The sequence below is a fragment of the Felis catus genome, chromosome D1, assembly GCF_018350175.1.
Source record: "Felis catus isolate Fca126 chromosome D1, F.catus_Fca126_mat1.0, whole genome shotgun sequence".
NCBI lineage: Eukaryota > Metazoa > Chordata > Mammalia > Carnivora > Felidae > Felis > Felis catus.
The window spans coordinates 62918671-62932840 of record NC_058377.1 but is presented as its reverse complement, the minus strand read 5'-3'; the positions used below and the strand labels follow the sequence as shown (position 1 = coordinate 62932840).

Genomic DNA, 14170 nt, shown 5'->3' with positions numbered 1-14170 from the left:
ATACCCAATCTACTAATAAGCCTGTCAAAGTCATTCTTTCTGTTACAGTGTTGTTGTTTTTAATTTCTAGCATTTATTTTTGTTTTCATCCTAGTATTTCTATTTCTCTGCTTACATTGCCCCTCTGCTCTTTCATGATGTCTACTTTGTCCATTAGAGTCCTTGGCCTGTTACTCATAATTGTTTAAAATCCCCAGCCTGATAATTCCAAATACCCTGCCATGTCTGGTCTTGCGGTTTATCTTTTTCAATTGTATTTTGCCTTTTATATACCTTGTAATTTTTTGTTGACAGCTGGACATGAGGTATTAGGCAAAAAACAAAACAAACAAAACAAAAAACAAAAAAAAAAACCCAAAACAACCACAACCGAAAAAACTTTATATAGACCTTAGTAATGTGGTGGTGGGGTGTGGGGGAAGGAAAAGTGTTCCATAGTGCTATGATTATGTCTCAGTGTTTAAGTGTTTTAGATTTCAGGTGTGGAATATGAGGTCACATGTGGGGCTTACAGTTTTGAGGAAGACTATTAACAGCTGACTTCTGCCTTTCTCATAGCCCTTGTGATAGGAGCTATTTCTTGGTTGGCTACTATGGCTGAGTGTTTCACTGCATCTGGATTGATGCCTCTTAGTTTTCTTAAGTTTATTTCCTTTTCTTAAAGTTTATTTATTTATTTTGAGACAGAGTGTGAAGGAGGGACAGAGAGGGAGAGAGAGAGAGTCCATCCCAAGCAGGCTTCACACTGTCAGTGCAGAGCCCAACATGAGGCTTGAATTCACAAACCACGAGATCATGACCTGAGCCGAAACCAAGGTCACTTAACTGACCGAGCTACCCAGGCGCTTCTTAAGTTTATTTCCTTTTGCTTCAGAGTAGCTGTTCTCCCCAGGTCTGACTTCTTAAAACTAACCCTCTTAGTCCCATTCCCCTTAGCTCCTCACCTTCAGACCATACATTACTATAAGGTAGCCTTTGAGTTTGCCCATACTTACCAATGCCATAGTTAAATCTTCATGATCATGCACAGAGTACTTTAGCATCCTAGCTTGACATTCTGATCATCATATATGATATATGTAGACATAGCTAATTACCATCTTTACCCAAGTCTTGCCAGAGCTGGAAGGAGTCATCCTGGAAATCTTTATCTTCCTGACCTGAGTGATATGTTTGGTTTCCTCTTTGGTATCCAGAGATTGCTGCATAACCCTTCTGAATATAAAATCCCCTTTATCACTGTTACTCCTGTGCTAGGGCAGACAATCATCATGGAGACTAAACTGGGGATTCAGGATATTTTTGCAGCTGAGCAGAGAGGACCATAATGGAACTTTTGAGTCTGGCAATTTTATCCTTTTTCTAAGCTCTCTCCAAGTTGCTGAGTTTCCCTCAACCCTGAATCAAGACTGTGAATTATGCATCCTCAAAAACAGCCCAGAGATCAGGAGAACAGCATCCCTGTACCAGACATATTTTACTGATTGTTTATGCATCTTGGGTTTGACACCTGAACTCTGACACTGACGGTTTGATTTCTATTTCTCCCTCTCCTAGTAAGTCATCATTGTGAACCCACTGTTTCTGTGATCTCCCATAATCTCTGTGTCCTTGCATCTCCCTTTTACCACTATCATAAAGTCCATGCCACTACAGAGGAGATTAAGGAAACAGGGACAGGCCACAGCCCGCAGAGGGATGCCAGCCCTCCCTGTCTGCAGTGACAGAGACAGTGGCAGAGGTGACCAGATGTGACCACAGGAGTTCCTCAATTCTGACACACACCTGGGATTTGGTTATACCCCCTTCTGGCAGAGAGATTCAGCTGGGTTCCTTCTGCTATGAAGCACCCAGGATATCACTTTAGGTGAGGAGCATTGAAGCCCATTCAGCTCATCCCTCACAGATATCCACTATAGTATGCCAATAACCACTATCTCTCCAGTTTTTGTCTGTTTTGTCAAGTTCCTGTGATTCCTGGATGTTTTACATATTCATCTATTTATTTGTAATGTAATCATAGAGACATTTATTAAGCAAACATTACTGAGTACCAGTTAGATTCTGGCACTTCTGGAACTTGCCCTGGGACTGCTGCCCTAAGCAAGGCATAGTCCCTGCTCCTCAAGGACTGACACACTGATGGGTTTTCCAGTGCAAGGGAGTTAATGCCATGACACAGCAGTGAAATGATTTGATAGGAAAGAAACAGAGATATGCCATGCTGCCTTACAGAATTTGGGTATAGCTTCATGGATGATAGGTTGCTTGGACTGAATTTATATGAATAAATAGGAATTTACAACTTCATTTCTTTGCTAATTGTCCTCTGCTTCCTGGTCAGAGAGCTAAATATATCTTCACTTAGGTTCTTGGGAATAAAGTTCAGCCTGCTTTTTCTCTAAGAATCACTGGGGGATCTCTTGTTGACCTCAGCAATTAATTTTTAAAAAACAGCCCTAGGCTGTCCCTCCAGATTGACAAATCACACAACATAAAAAGGCAGATTGTACTCAGGCACCTGTGGGTCTGCTTCTCTCTCTTACCCACTGTATTTGGCTTTATCCTCCACTGCTCTGCTGACACTGCTCCTATCAAAATGATGGGTGGCCTTTCACAAGTGCACAGCTGTTCTCTGACTCCTCCAGTGAAAAATGAGACGTAGGCTAAAACCTGCAGTGGAACGGGTGTAGTTAAGACAAAGACTTAAGTTTCTTACTTGTAGAATGTTAAGCACTGAAATGTGAATTTTTGTAATTAACCTCTTCTGGAGGTCTGGATAAAAATATGTTAGTTACTCTTACTTGGATTTATAAGTGGACTTGAATCTGAAAGGAAAACAAAGACTGAGAGTTAAGTGTCCATCTGGCATTTCAGATTTTGTAGCTGCCATGTTCAAAAGTTTGGAACAATACTGTAGTCCTCACTGGTTCATAAGAAAGATACTCAGAGTGATCTATAGATGAATAATCTGAAGGAGCTGAGTCTTTCATAACTCTTTTTATATATACATATACATGTGAACCTTTCCTTTTGGTGGAAAAATATAATTATTTTTTAGACTGTGTCTGTCTTTTAAGACAAACATATATGCAAACACATCCAGTATCAAGTTTTTAATTTTAATGCCCAAGAAGTGAGTCACATTGGGAAAGTTAAACAGAACACTTATTTAATTGGTACTACTTGCTAATATGGGGGTTTCAGAAACACTGAATTACTTTGTGGTAAGAGATAGATATAGCAGAAATTTAAGATAAAGAAACAGATCCATGTGGACAAGTAAAAAGGAAAGAGGCCACTGATCTCATATTCAATAATCTTTTCTTATAAATGTTAATAATAATGCTAACTATAATTGATTTAAGATAATGTATATGAGTTAACCTTTGAAAACTTTGTATACTAGTTTGAAATGTGTGATTTTATTTCATGGATTAAATGGACTAAGGATTTTTTTTTTTTTTTTGAAATTTATTGACAAATTGGTTTCCATACAACACCCAGTGCTCATCCCAAAAGGTGCCCTCCTCAATACCCATCACCCACCCTCTCCTCCCTCCCACCCCCCATCAACCCTCAGTTTGTTCTCAGTTTTTAACAGTCTCTTATGCTTTGGCTCTCTCCCACTCTAACCTGTTTTTTTTTTTTTTTCCTTCCCCTCCCCCATGGGTTCCTGTTAATTTCTCAGGGTCCACATAAGAGTGAAACCATATGGTATCTGTCTTTCTCTGTATGGCTTATTTCACTTAGCATCACACTCTCCAGTTCCATCCACGTTGCTACAAAAGGCCATATTTCATTTTTTCTCATTGCCACGTAATATTCCATTGTGTATATAAACCACAATTTCTTTATCCATTCATCAGTTGATGGACATTTAGGCTCTTTCCACAATTTGGCTATTGTTGAGAGTGCTGCTATGAACATTGGGGTACAAGTGGCCCTATGCATCAGTACTCCTGTATCCCTTGGATAAATTCCTAGCAGTGCTATTGCTGGGTCATAGGGTAGGTCTATTTTTAATTTTCTGAGGAACCTCCACACTGCTTTCCAGAGTGGCTGCACCAATTTGCATTCCCACCAACAGTGCAAGAGGGTTCCCGTTTCTCCACATCCTCTCCAGCATCTAGAGTCTCCTGATTTGTTCATTTTGGCCACTCTGACTGGCGTGAGGTGATACCTGAGTGTGGTTTTGATTTGTATTTCCCTGATAAGGAGCGACGCTGAACATCTTTTCATGTGCCTGTTGGCCATCCGGATGTCTTCTTTAGAGAAATGTCTATTCATGTTTTCTGCCCATTTCTTCACTGGGTTATTTGTTTTTCGGGTGTGGAGTTTGGTGAGCTCTTTATAGATTTTGGATACTAGCCCTTTGTCCGATAGGTCATTTGCGAATATCTTTTCCCATTCCGTTGGTTGCCTTTTAGTTTTGTTGGTTGTTTCCTTTGCTGTGCAGAAGCTTTTTATCTTCATAAGGTCCCAGTAATTCACTTTTGCTTTTAATTCCCTTGCCTTTGGGGATGTGTCGAGTAAGAGATTGCTACGGCTGAGGTCAGAGAGGTCTTTTCCTCCTTTCTCCTCTAGGGTTTTGATGGTTTCCTGTCTCACATTTAGGTCCTTTATCCATTTTGAGTTTATTTTTGTGAATGGTGTGAGAAAGTGGTCTAGTTTCAACCTTCTGCATGTTGCTGTCCAGTTCTCCCAGCACCATTTGTTAAAGAGGCTGTCTTTTTTCCATTGGATGTTCTTTCCTGCTTTGTCAAAGATGAGTTGGCCATACGTTTGTGGGTCCAGTTCTGGGGTTTCTATTCTATTCCATTGGTCTATGTGTCTGTTTTTGTGCCAATACCACGCTGTCTTGATGATGACAGCTTTGTAGTAGAGGCTAAAGTCTGGGATTGTGATGCCTCCTGCCTTGGTCTTCTTCTTCAAAATTCCTTTGGCTATTCGGGGCCTTTTGTGGTTCCATATGAATTTTAGGATTGCTTGTTCTAGTTTCGAGAAGAATGCTGGTGCAATTTTGATTGGGATTGCATTGAATGTGTAGATAGCTTTGGGTAGTATTGACATTTTGACAATATTTATTTTTCCAATCCATGAACAGGGAATGTCTTTCCATTTCTTTAAATCTTCTTCAATTTCCTTCATAAGCTTTCTATAGTTTTCAGCATACAGATCCTTTACATCTTTGGTTAGATTTATTCCTAGGTATTTTATGCTTCTTGGTGCAATTGTGAATGGGATCAGTTTCTTTATTTGTCTTTCTGTTGCTTCATTGTTAGTGTATAAGAATGCAACTGATTTCTGTACATTGATTTTGTATCCTGCAACTTTGCTGAATTCCTGTATCAGTTCTAGTAGACTTTTGGTGGAGTCTATCGGATTTTCCATGTATAATATCATGTCATCTGCAAAAAGCGAAAGCTTGACTTCATCTTTGCCAATTTTGATGCCTTTGATTTCCTTTTGTTGTCTGATTGCTGATGCTAGAACTTCCAGCACTATGTTAAACAGCAGTGGTGAGAGTGGGCATCCTTGTCGTGTTCCTGATCTCAGGGAAAAAGCTCTCAGTTTTTCCCCGTTGAGGATGATGTTAGCTGTGGGCTTTTCATAAATGGCTTTTATGATCTTTAAGTATGTTCCTTCTATCCCAACTTTCTCAAGGGTTTTTATTAAGAAAGGGTGCTGGATTTTGTCAAAGGCCTTTTCTGCATCGATTGACAGGATCATATGGTTCTTCTCTTTTTTTTTGTTAATGTGATGTATCACGTTGATTGATTTGCGAATGTTGAACCAGCCCTGCATCCCAGGAATGAATCCCACTTGATCATGGTGAATAATTCTTTTTATATGCCGTTGAATTCGATTTGCTAGTATCTTATTGAGAATTTTTGCATCCATATTCATCAGGGATATTGGCCTGTAATTCTCTTTTTTTACTGGGTCTCTGTCTGGTTTAGGAATCAAAGTAATACTGGCTTCATAGAAGGAGTCTGGAAGTTTTCCTTCCCTTTCTATTTCTTGGAATAGCTTGAGAAGGATAGGTATTATCTCTGCTTTAAACGTCTGGTAGAACTCCCCTGGGAAGCCATCTGGTCCTGGACTCTTATTTGTTGGGAGATTTCTGATAACCGATTCAATTTAATGGACTAAGGATTTTAACCTCAGAAGTGACAAGATGACATCTGCATGTTAGGAAAAACCCTCTGACTACAGAGTGGAGACTGGTTTGAAGGGTATGAAATCAAAGTCAAAGAGATCTAAGGAAATATTCCAGGTGATAAAAGTTACGAGTGTGCACTAGTCAGTGATACTGGGGTTGAGAAGAATGAGTGAATATTAAGGAGTTAAACATTTAGTCAGCAGGAGCTGTGAAAAGGTAAAAGGGATGAGAGATAAGAATGAATAAGGACCATTTCAGGTTTCTGAAAGTAGAGTTAATTCAGTCTTGAATATGTTGCATGTGTGGTATAAATATTTAGTAAGCAAATAGAAAGTGAATTTGCATTTCAGAAAGGTATTTGAATTAGAAACCTAGATTTGGAAGAAAATAAAGTATATATGATTAAAATATTGTAAATCATGAACTCAATCAGAGAAAATGTACAGAACTGGGAAGGGAGTAGAAGATGAAGCCCTGGAATCAATAACATATAGTGGACAGATAGATGGAGAAGGTGTTGGGATGGAGGACATAGGAGGAACACAGTAGAGTGCTGTGTCATGGAAACTGAGAGAAAATACTTAAAAAAAATAACGGATTGATTTATTGTGTTCAGTAATGGCAAGAGGTGATATAGAGGATCCATTCAAGTGGACATTCCAAATTAGAAGTCATTGAATGGTAGTTTAGACATCTCTAAGCAGCATGATTACTCTTACCTGTAAATGCAAGTAGACCTATCTTAATTCAGGCATGTGGATGTCTCACCTTAAAGACATTATCTCAAGAACAGGGGATTCTCTGTATCTCACTTTATTCTTTTGTGTTTTGCTTTCAGGTTCTGTCTTCTCATGAAGGTGGTAGCCAGAGGTAGACACTGTGATAACCCCCCAGCAATGGAGAAATCATGATTTTTGTTTCTTTTCTCTCTTCCTTCTCTAAGCCATTGACGATGGCCCTTAGTAATTCCAGCTGGAGGCTACTGCAGCCTTCTTTTTTCCTGATGGGCATCCCCGGTTTAGAGGAAAGCCAGCACTGGATAGCAATGCCGCTGAGTGTCCTTTATCTCTTTGCTGTAATGGGCAATGTCACCATCATCTTTATCGTCTGGACTGACCCATCCTTGCACCAGCCTATGTACCTCTTTCTGGCCATGCTCTCTGGCATTGACCTGGTGCTGGCGTCCTCCACTGCACCCAAAACCCTTGCAGTGCTCCTGGTTCATGCCCATGAGATTGGGTACACTGTCTGCCTGACCCAAATGTTCTTCATCCATGCGTTCTCTTCCATGGAGTCAGGTGTACTTGTGGCCATGGCTCTGGATCGCTATGTAGCCATTTGTCACCCTCTGCACCATTCCACCATCTTGCATCCAGGGATCATAGGGCGCATTGGAATGGCAGTGCTGGTACGAGGGTTACTCCTCCTCCTCCCCTTCCCTATCCTGTTGCGGAGACTTATCTTCTGCCAGGCCACGGTCATAGGCCATGCCTATTGTGAACATATGGCTGTGGTGAAACTTGCCTGCTCAGAAACCACAGTGAACCGAGTTTATGGGTTGGTAGTGGCCCTGCTTGTGGTTGGGCTAGATGTCGTGGCCATTGGTATTTCCTATGCCTTCATCCTCCAGACAGTGCTGAAAGTACCAGGGGGTGAGGCCCGACTTAAGGCCTTTAGCACATGTGGGTCTCACATTTGTGTCATCCTGATCTTCTATGTTCCTGGAATGTTCTCCTTCCTCACTCACCGCTTTGGCCACCATGTACCCCATCATGTCCATGTTCTTCTGGCCACACTCTACCTCCTCGTGCCACCTGCACTCAATCCTCTTGTCTATGGGGTGAAGACTCAGCAGATCCGCCAGCGAGTACTCAGGGTATTCTCCCTAAAAGGATGGATCTGAACACATCCCAGTTATTATTTTCTGAGGCTCCTGTCAAAGGTACTGCCTGGAGTCCATGGCTGGTCTAAGCTATGTGGGTAGAGACCATTGCACAGTGAGGGGTCCTTCCAGTCCTGCTATCTCATGGCAGAGAACACCCCTGGGCACTTGGCTCCATCACTGTTTGGACTCCCTGAATAGCTGGATTTTTTTATTATTTTCTTATCTTTTGTTTTGCTTCTGATTCTAACATTTCTCTATTCCTCTATCAAGGGGACTTGAGAAGTGGAGAAAAGATATATCTTTGGACATGCCATTTTTTTCTGACTTCACCCAATGACTGTGGAACATCATCAAGTAAGGGAATGGGAAGTCCCAGCCTCTTCTTTGTTTTAGTTTTAGAGTGTCTTCACACCCTCAATGTTATTGCTATGAGCTCTAGGTCACTCAGCTTCCATGTAGCAACAGAGTCTGTCTCTAACCATTTGATACTATCAATATGTCAGAAAACACCTTTTTATTACAGTATGACTCTTACTCACATATTTAAATTAACCTAAGTGGGGAGACATGGTAATGGGTTCTTAGAAAAATGAGATACAAACACTATTTTCAAGGAAGAAATGTATATTGTAGAGTGCATTTCTTTTTAAAAGGTCAGTCTTTTTTAATTTATTCATATTTTTTATTAGGGTAAAGAAGGAATAAGACCAGTATTGAATGTATGTACGTTTTGTAAGTCTTAATTTAACAAAGCTAAACACCCATATATTAATATTATTTAATAACTACAAAATGTGCTAGAGTCTGATACTGGTAAACAAAGCTTTATTAATACATGTAGATGTAGTTTTGGCACTTGAAAGAATTTCTATTTCTGAAATGTGGATATGGAATGATGTCAGTTAGACCCCCGTCCCCACTTTTTTGGTAACAGGAACTGGGTAAAATTTATAAGAAGATTGTTACAATTGGTGTATTGCATCCTGTTTGTTGGATGTTGCCCTAAAATCTGGCTTAAACTCTTTTGTGTTCCTAAAAGGTAGCACATTTTGTTCTGTTCTGGAGGAAGCAAGTCACTGCTGCTTTGAGGTAGGATGCTCTGGTGTTGAGAGGGATCTATCAATGGACTCCATAGTGGTCAAAAGGGGGGAATGGATGAGTTAGTGTTCCAGTTTCTCCTTTCTTGGTAAATTTCACTCCTAATAGTTTTCAGGTACAGAGACTTAAGTAGGAAGTCTTCAGTTTGGTGCACACACATGGGTGAATTAGGGAGGAATTGTATGAGTTCTTATTGTGGGAACAATTACACGTTCTCATCACGTTGGTTGTAGGCACAGGACTTGAACTCCAGTGAGTTGTCCTGAGGAAGCCCAGGTTGTGGTGTATGTTGTATCCCATTCACTAGAAAACAACTATGTTGGCTCTAGCGGTACTTTGTTTAGGTACCTTGTTTACTTTGTTTTATTCAAAGTAGCTGTTTGTTCTCTCATCCCATGTACACTATTTGTGGATTTTTGGGATGTGGGTATGATGGTGGGATCTGAAGAGCTTCTTGGATCACAAGATGGAAAAATGTACCGAAGATGGCAGAACAACACTGTAGAAGAGCCTGTGTTCCCGAAGCTGTCTGGGCCACCAACCCTGACTTGAACCTGAGATAGAAACTTGTATCTGGGTTAAACCCCACTATATTTTGGAGAATCTTTTTGGTGGTGACTAACCTATAGGCTAAAAAGTAGATTTTTTTTTTTAAATCTCAGACCATCTAAATGGGATATGTATTATGCTTGAAGGATGTCTTTTAGAATTTCCTTTTGAAAGATTTTAAACCTTTTTTTGGCCTAAATATCTGTTTGTTTGCTGTCATTGAAGTTTACACTCAGAAAATATTCATATCATATCTTATTGTTTTATTTTCTACTGTGGTTATAGTATATCCCCTATTTTATCCCTAGCAGTGTTTATTTGTGCCTTCCCTGATTTCCTTGCTCACCTGTGCCAAATATTTATCAATATTATGAAAATATTTAAATGTTTAGACTCATAGCCATTCAGCTTAATGTTAGCACTGGCTTTTTGGATTTAGATTTCTTGTCACATATTGTGCAGAAAAGACTGTACTGACACAGCTGCCCTGGCAATACAAGAACAATTCCCTCATCAGTTCACTAAAGGATTCCTTTCAATTTCTAAAATTTCAATTTATCAGTTCTATTGATTCCAAGCTTGTGTTATTTCTTGAATCTATTAATAAGAACAATTCTCAGGTCTGTATCAAGCTGTAACCCATTCCTTTTCCTAACTCATAAGTCTACTCTCCACACATACATACCTACACTGGTTTGCAGATTTCTTCATTCTGGTGTTTATAAAGTTAATACAATCTGACTTATAAGTTCCAGAAATATTTGAAAATGTATGATCCAACCCTAGAACAATTCCCCAAATTCTAGTAATTTTATTGAATTATTCTTACTTTTGTGTCTTTTTAGTCATTAGATTTCAAACTACATCACAGAGCTATAGTAATCAAAACAATATGGTATTGACATAAAAACTGACACATAGATCAGTGAAACAGATCAGAGTTCCTAGAAATAAACTCATGCATATATGTATAATTTAATTATAATAAAGTAGTCACAAATATGCAATGATAGAAGGATAATGTCTTCAATATATAATGTTGGGAGCACTGGATATTCACATGTGGGAGAATGAAACTGGATCCCTATCTTACACCATACACAATAGTCAACTCAAAATGGATTAAAGACCATTTAGGTCTGAATGTAAAACCTGAAACCATAAAACTCCCAGAAGGAGACATAGGGGGTAAACTTTTTGACATCAGTCTTCATAAAGCATTTTTGGATTTCACACCTTAAGAAAAAGCATCCAAGGCCAAAATAAACAAGTAGTAGAACATTAGACTAACTAAAAATCTTCTGTATAGCAAGAAAGCCATCAACAAAATGAAAGGACAATCTATAGAATATAGAAAATATTTGCAAATCATATATCTGATGATGGGTTAATATCCAAATTATATGAAGATCTTATATGACTTAATAGCAAAAAGCCAAACAGTCCAATTATAAGTGGGCAGAGGTGCTGAGTAGACATTTTTCCAAAAAAGTTATACAAATGTCCAAGAGGTACATGAAAAGGTGCTCAGCATCGCTGATCATCAGGGAAATGCAAATCAAAACCACGATAAGCTATCACTTCGTATCTATTAAAATGGCTATCACCAAGAAGACAAGAGATAACAAGTGTTGGCAAGGATGTGGAGAAAAGAAACTCTTGTGGACTGTTAGTGGGAATGTAAATTGGTGCAGCTACTGTGGAAAGCAACATAGAGGTTCCTCAAAACAATAAAAGTAGAACTGCCATATATTTCAGCAATCCCACTTCTAGGTATATTCAAAGGAAGTGAAATCACTATCTCAAAGAGATATCTGCATCCTTAGGTTACATGTGCAGCATATTTTATAACAGCCAAGAAATGGAAATAGCCTAAGTGTTCCTCAACAGATGAATAAATAACAAAAATGTGAGATATATAGTGTTATATATGTGTATGTGTGTGTGTGTGTGTGAGACATGGTATATTACTGTAGTACATATATTGTGGTATACACATATATGTATATATATTGTGATGTATGTATATATTGTGAATGAATAACAAAAATGTGGTATATATACATAGTTGTATATATACCCACACAATAGAGTAATATTCAGCCATAAAAAAGGAAATCAGTCATTTCCAACAACGTGGATGGAACTTGAGGGCATTATGCAAAGTGAAATATGTCAGTGAAAGACAAATACTGTATGTAAAATCTGAAAAAAACAAAACTCAGAAACGAGAACAAATTGGTGATTTCCACAGGTAGGATTTGGGGGTGGGTATAAAAAAGTATGATAACTTTGAGGGGAGGGGGGAGTAAATCATGTTGTCAGTCCAATATCTTGAATCAGAACTATTACAATTTCAGTGTAATTTTGTAACATTACTTGTGTTGTATATATCCCATGTTAGACTAGACTCCAATTTACTTTTCAACTCCAAGTGTCTGACCTACTCCTCAGCATAACAAACATCCTCAATAATTATTTGTGATACTAGATTCAACCAGTGCACAAACTTCACACAGTGAATTTTTTTTCCTTTTATTAATTTTTTATGTGATTTTCTGTTTAGGACTAGTGGGACGGATTTTCCATCCAAGAATTAGCTGCTCCTCACCTGAGAGAAACAGAGTGCCTCCCTGAGAGGAGAAAGCTCAGGAGTGCTGTTAAAGATGGAAAATGCAGATTTCTCACTGCTTATTCCCTCTGCATTCCTAGCAGTGGAGAATACCCACAAGGAATTAAAGAGGGATTAAAGTGAGAATAGTTAGGACCTAATAAATGTCATATGCTTGGCTTTCTGGTAAGTCATGATTAGAAAATGAAGGTGAGATCTGAGGACAAAAAGGAGGCCATCAATTTCATTCCCTAAATTTTAGGTCCTAACACTCCAACCACTCCCTTCCTTTGCTCAGATATGGTGAGATTTTATTTGAAAATTTGGTTCCAATGCAAATACCCAGTAATTTGCAAGGAGGATTGTAGACTCTCCATAAATTGGATGAAGCCATAGTGGAATGTAAAATGCAAAAAGAATGGTTGCTTTCAGAATTCTGTCCATGAAAGACATCATAAGCTCTATCCAGGTGAATTTATGATACTTGGATACAAAACAAAAGAGAGTCCATTGATGTACTTACAGATCCTCCAGGTTGGCAGTAAAACAGACAGAACATATTTCCTATGTTTGAGATGCATGAACTCCACCCACTGCTCCCAACCATTCCTGTCCAATTGTATTGGTGATCCTTCTTCCCATATGGAAAAGAAAACAAGGGAGAGGAGAGGGGGAAAGATAGAGCAGGAACTTTCACTCCTATTACTTCTGTCTTGTGATGCGAGGCAGAAAAGCCTTGCTCTGGAAGTGGAGTGGAGGAAATAAAGTTCTTCCCCAATAGGCAGTAGATGACTCTTTTCATGTTCTTTGGGTGAGGTTGAAAATGTTACATGGGGGATGGGAAATGTGAGGAGGCAGAGGACACTTTCTTGGCACTGGGTCATAAATTATGTCTGAATAAATTTTGAAAGAATAAAAAAATTACACAGTATATTCTCTTACCAACATGTAATTATATTAGAAAACAATAATAATAAGATGTCATGAAAAACCCCAAACACATAGACATTTTTTTATATTTACATTCATGATTTATGTTAAATATAATTTATTGTCAAATTGGTTTCCATACAACATCCAGTGCTCATCCCAACAGGTTCCCTCATCAATGCCCATCACCCACTTTCCCCTTTCCCCCACCCCCCCTTCAACCCTCAGCTTGTTCTCAGTATTTGAGTATCTTATGGTTTGCCTCCTTCCCTCTCTGTAAATTTTTTCCCCCTTCCCCTCCTCCATGGACTTCTGTTAAGTTTCTCAGGATCCACATGTGAGTGAAAACATATATCTTTCTCTGTCTGACTTATTTCTCTTATCATAATACTCTTCAGTTCCATCCACATTGCTACAAATGGCCAGATTTCATTCTTTCTCATTGCCAAGTAGTATTCCATTGTATATATAAACCACATCTTTATCCATTTGTCAGTTGATGGGCATTTAGGCTCTTTCCATAATTTGGCTATTGTTGAAAGTGCTGCTATAAACATTGGTGTACAAGTGCTCCTATGCATCAGCACTCCTGTATCCCTTGGATAAATTCCTAGCACAAACACTTAGAAATTAAATAACATATATCTAAATAATTCATGGCTCAAATAAGAAATTATAGAGAATGTTAGAAAATATTTCAAAGTAACTGATAATGACATATAATAAAATTGTGCGAATGCAGGTAAAGAGAATATAGAGGAAAAATTATGTTTTTAAATGCTTATATTAGAAAATAAAGACTTAGTATAAATTATCTCACGTGACAAGAATTTAGAAAAAGGAAAATAAATTAAGCCTAAAGTAAAAAAAGAGTAAGGAATTAGTTAAGATTAAGATAGGATCAGGGTGCCCGGATGGCTCAGTTGGTTGA

General features: G+C 38.6%; 1 protein-coding gene across 16 annotated transcripts in view; it reads left to right on the top strand.

The window, feature by feature from the left end:
- LOC101088611 (olfactory receptor 52L1-like) overlaps nt 1-14170 on the top strand; it is a 176009-nt gene that overhangs the window by 146013 nt on the left and 15826 nt on the right. For 14 of the 16 annotated variants that reach the window (XM_045038840.1, XM_045038838.1, XM_045038846.1 and 11 more), the window contains one exon: nt 7005-10708. The exons of the other annotated variants lie outside the window; for them this stretch is intronic. In XM_045038840.1, coding sequence (XP_044894775.1) covers nt 7074-8069 — 996 coding nt within the window. In that variant the 5' untranslated portion in view covers nt 7005-7073 and the 3' untranslated portion in view covers nt 8070-10708. Of the gene's footprint in view, nt 1-7004; nt 10709-14170 lie in introns of those variants that run through there. 16 annotated transcript variants of the gene reach the window in all.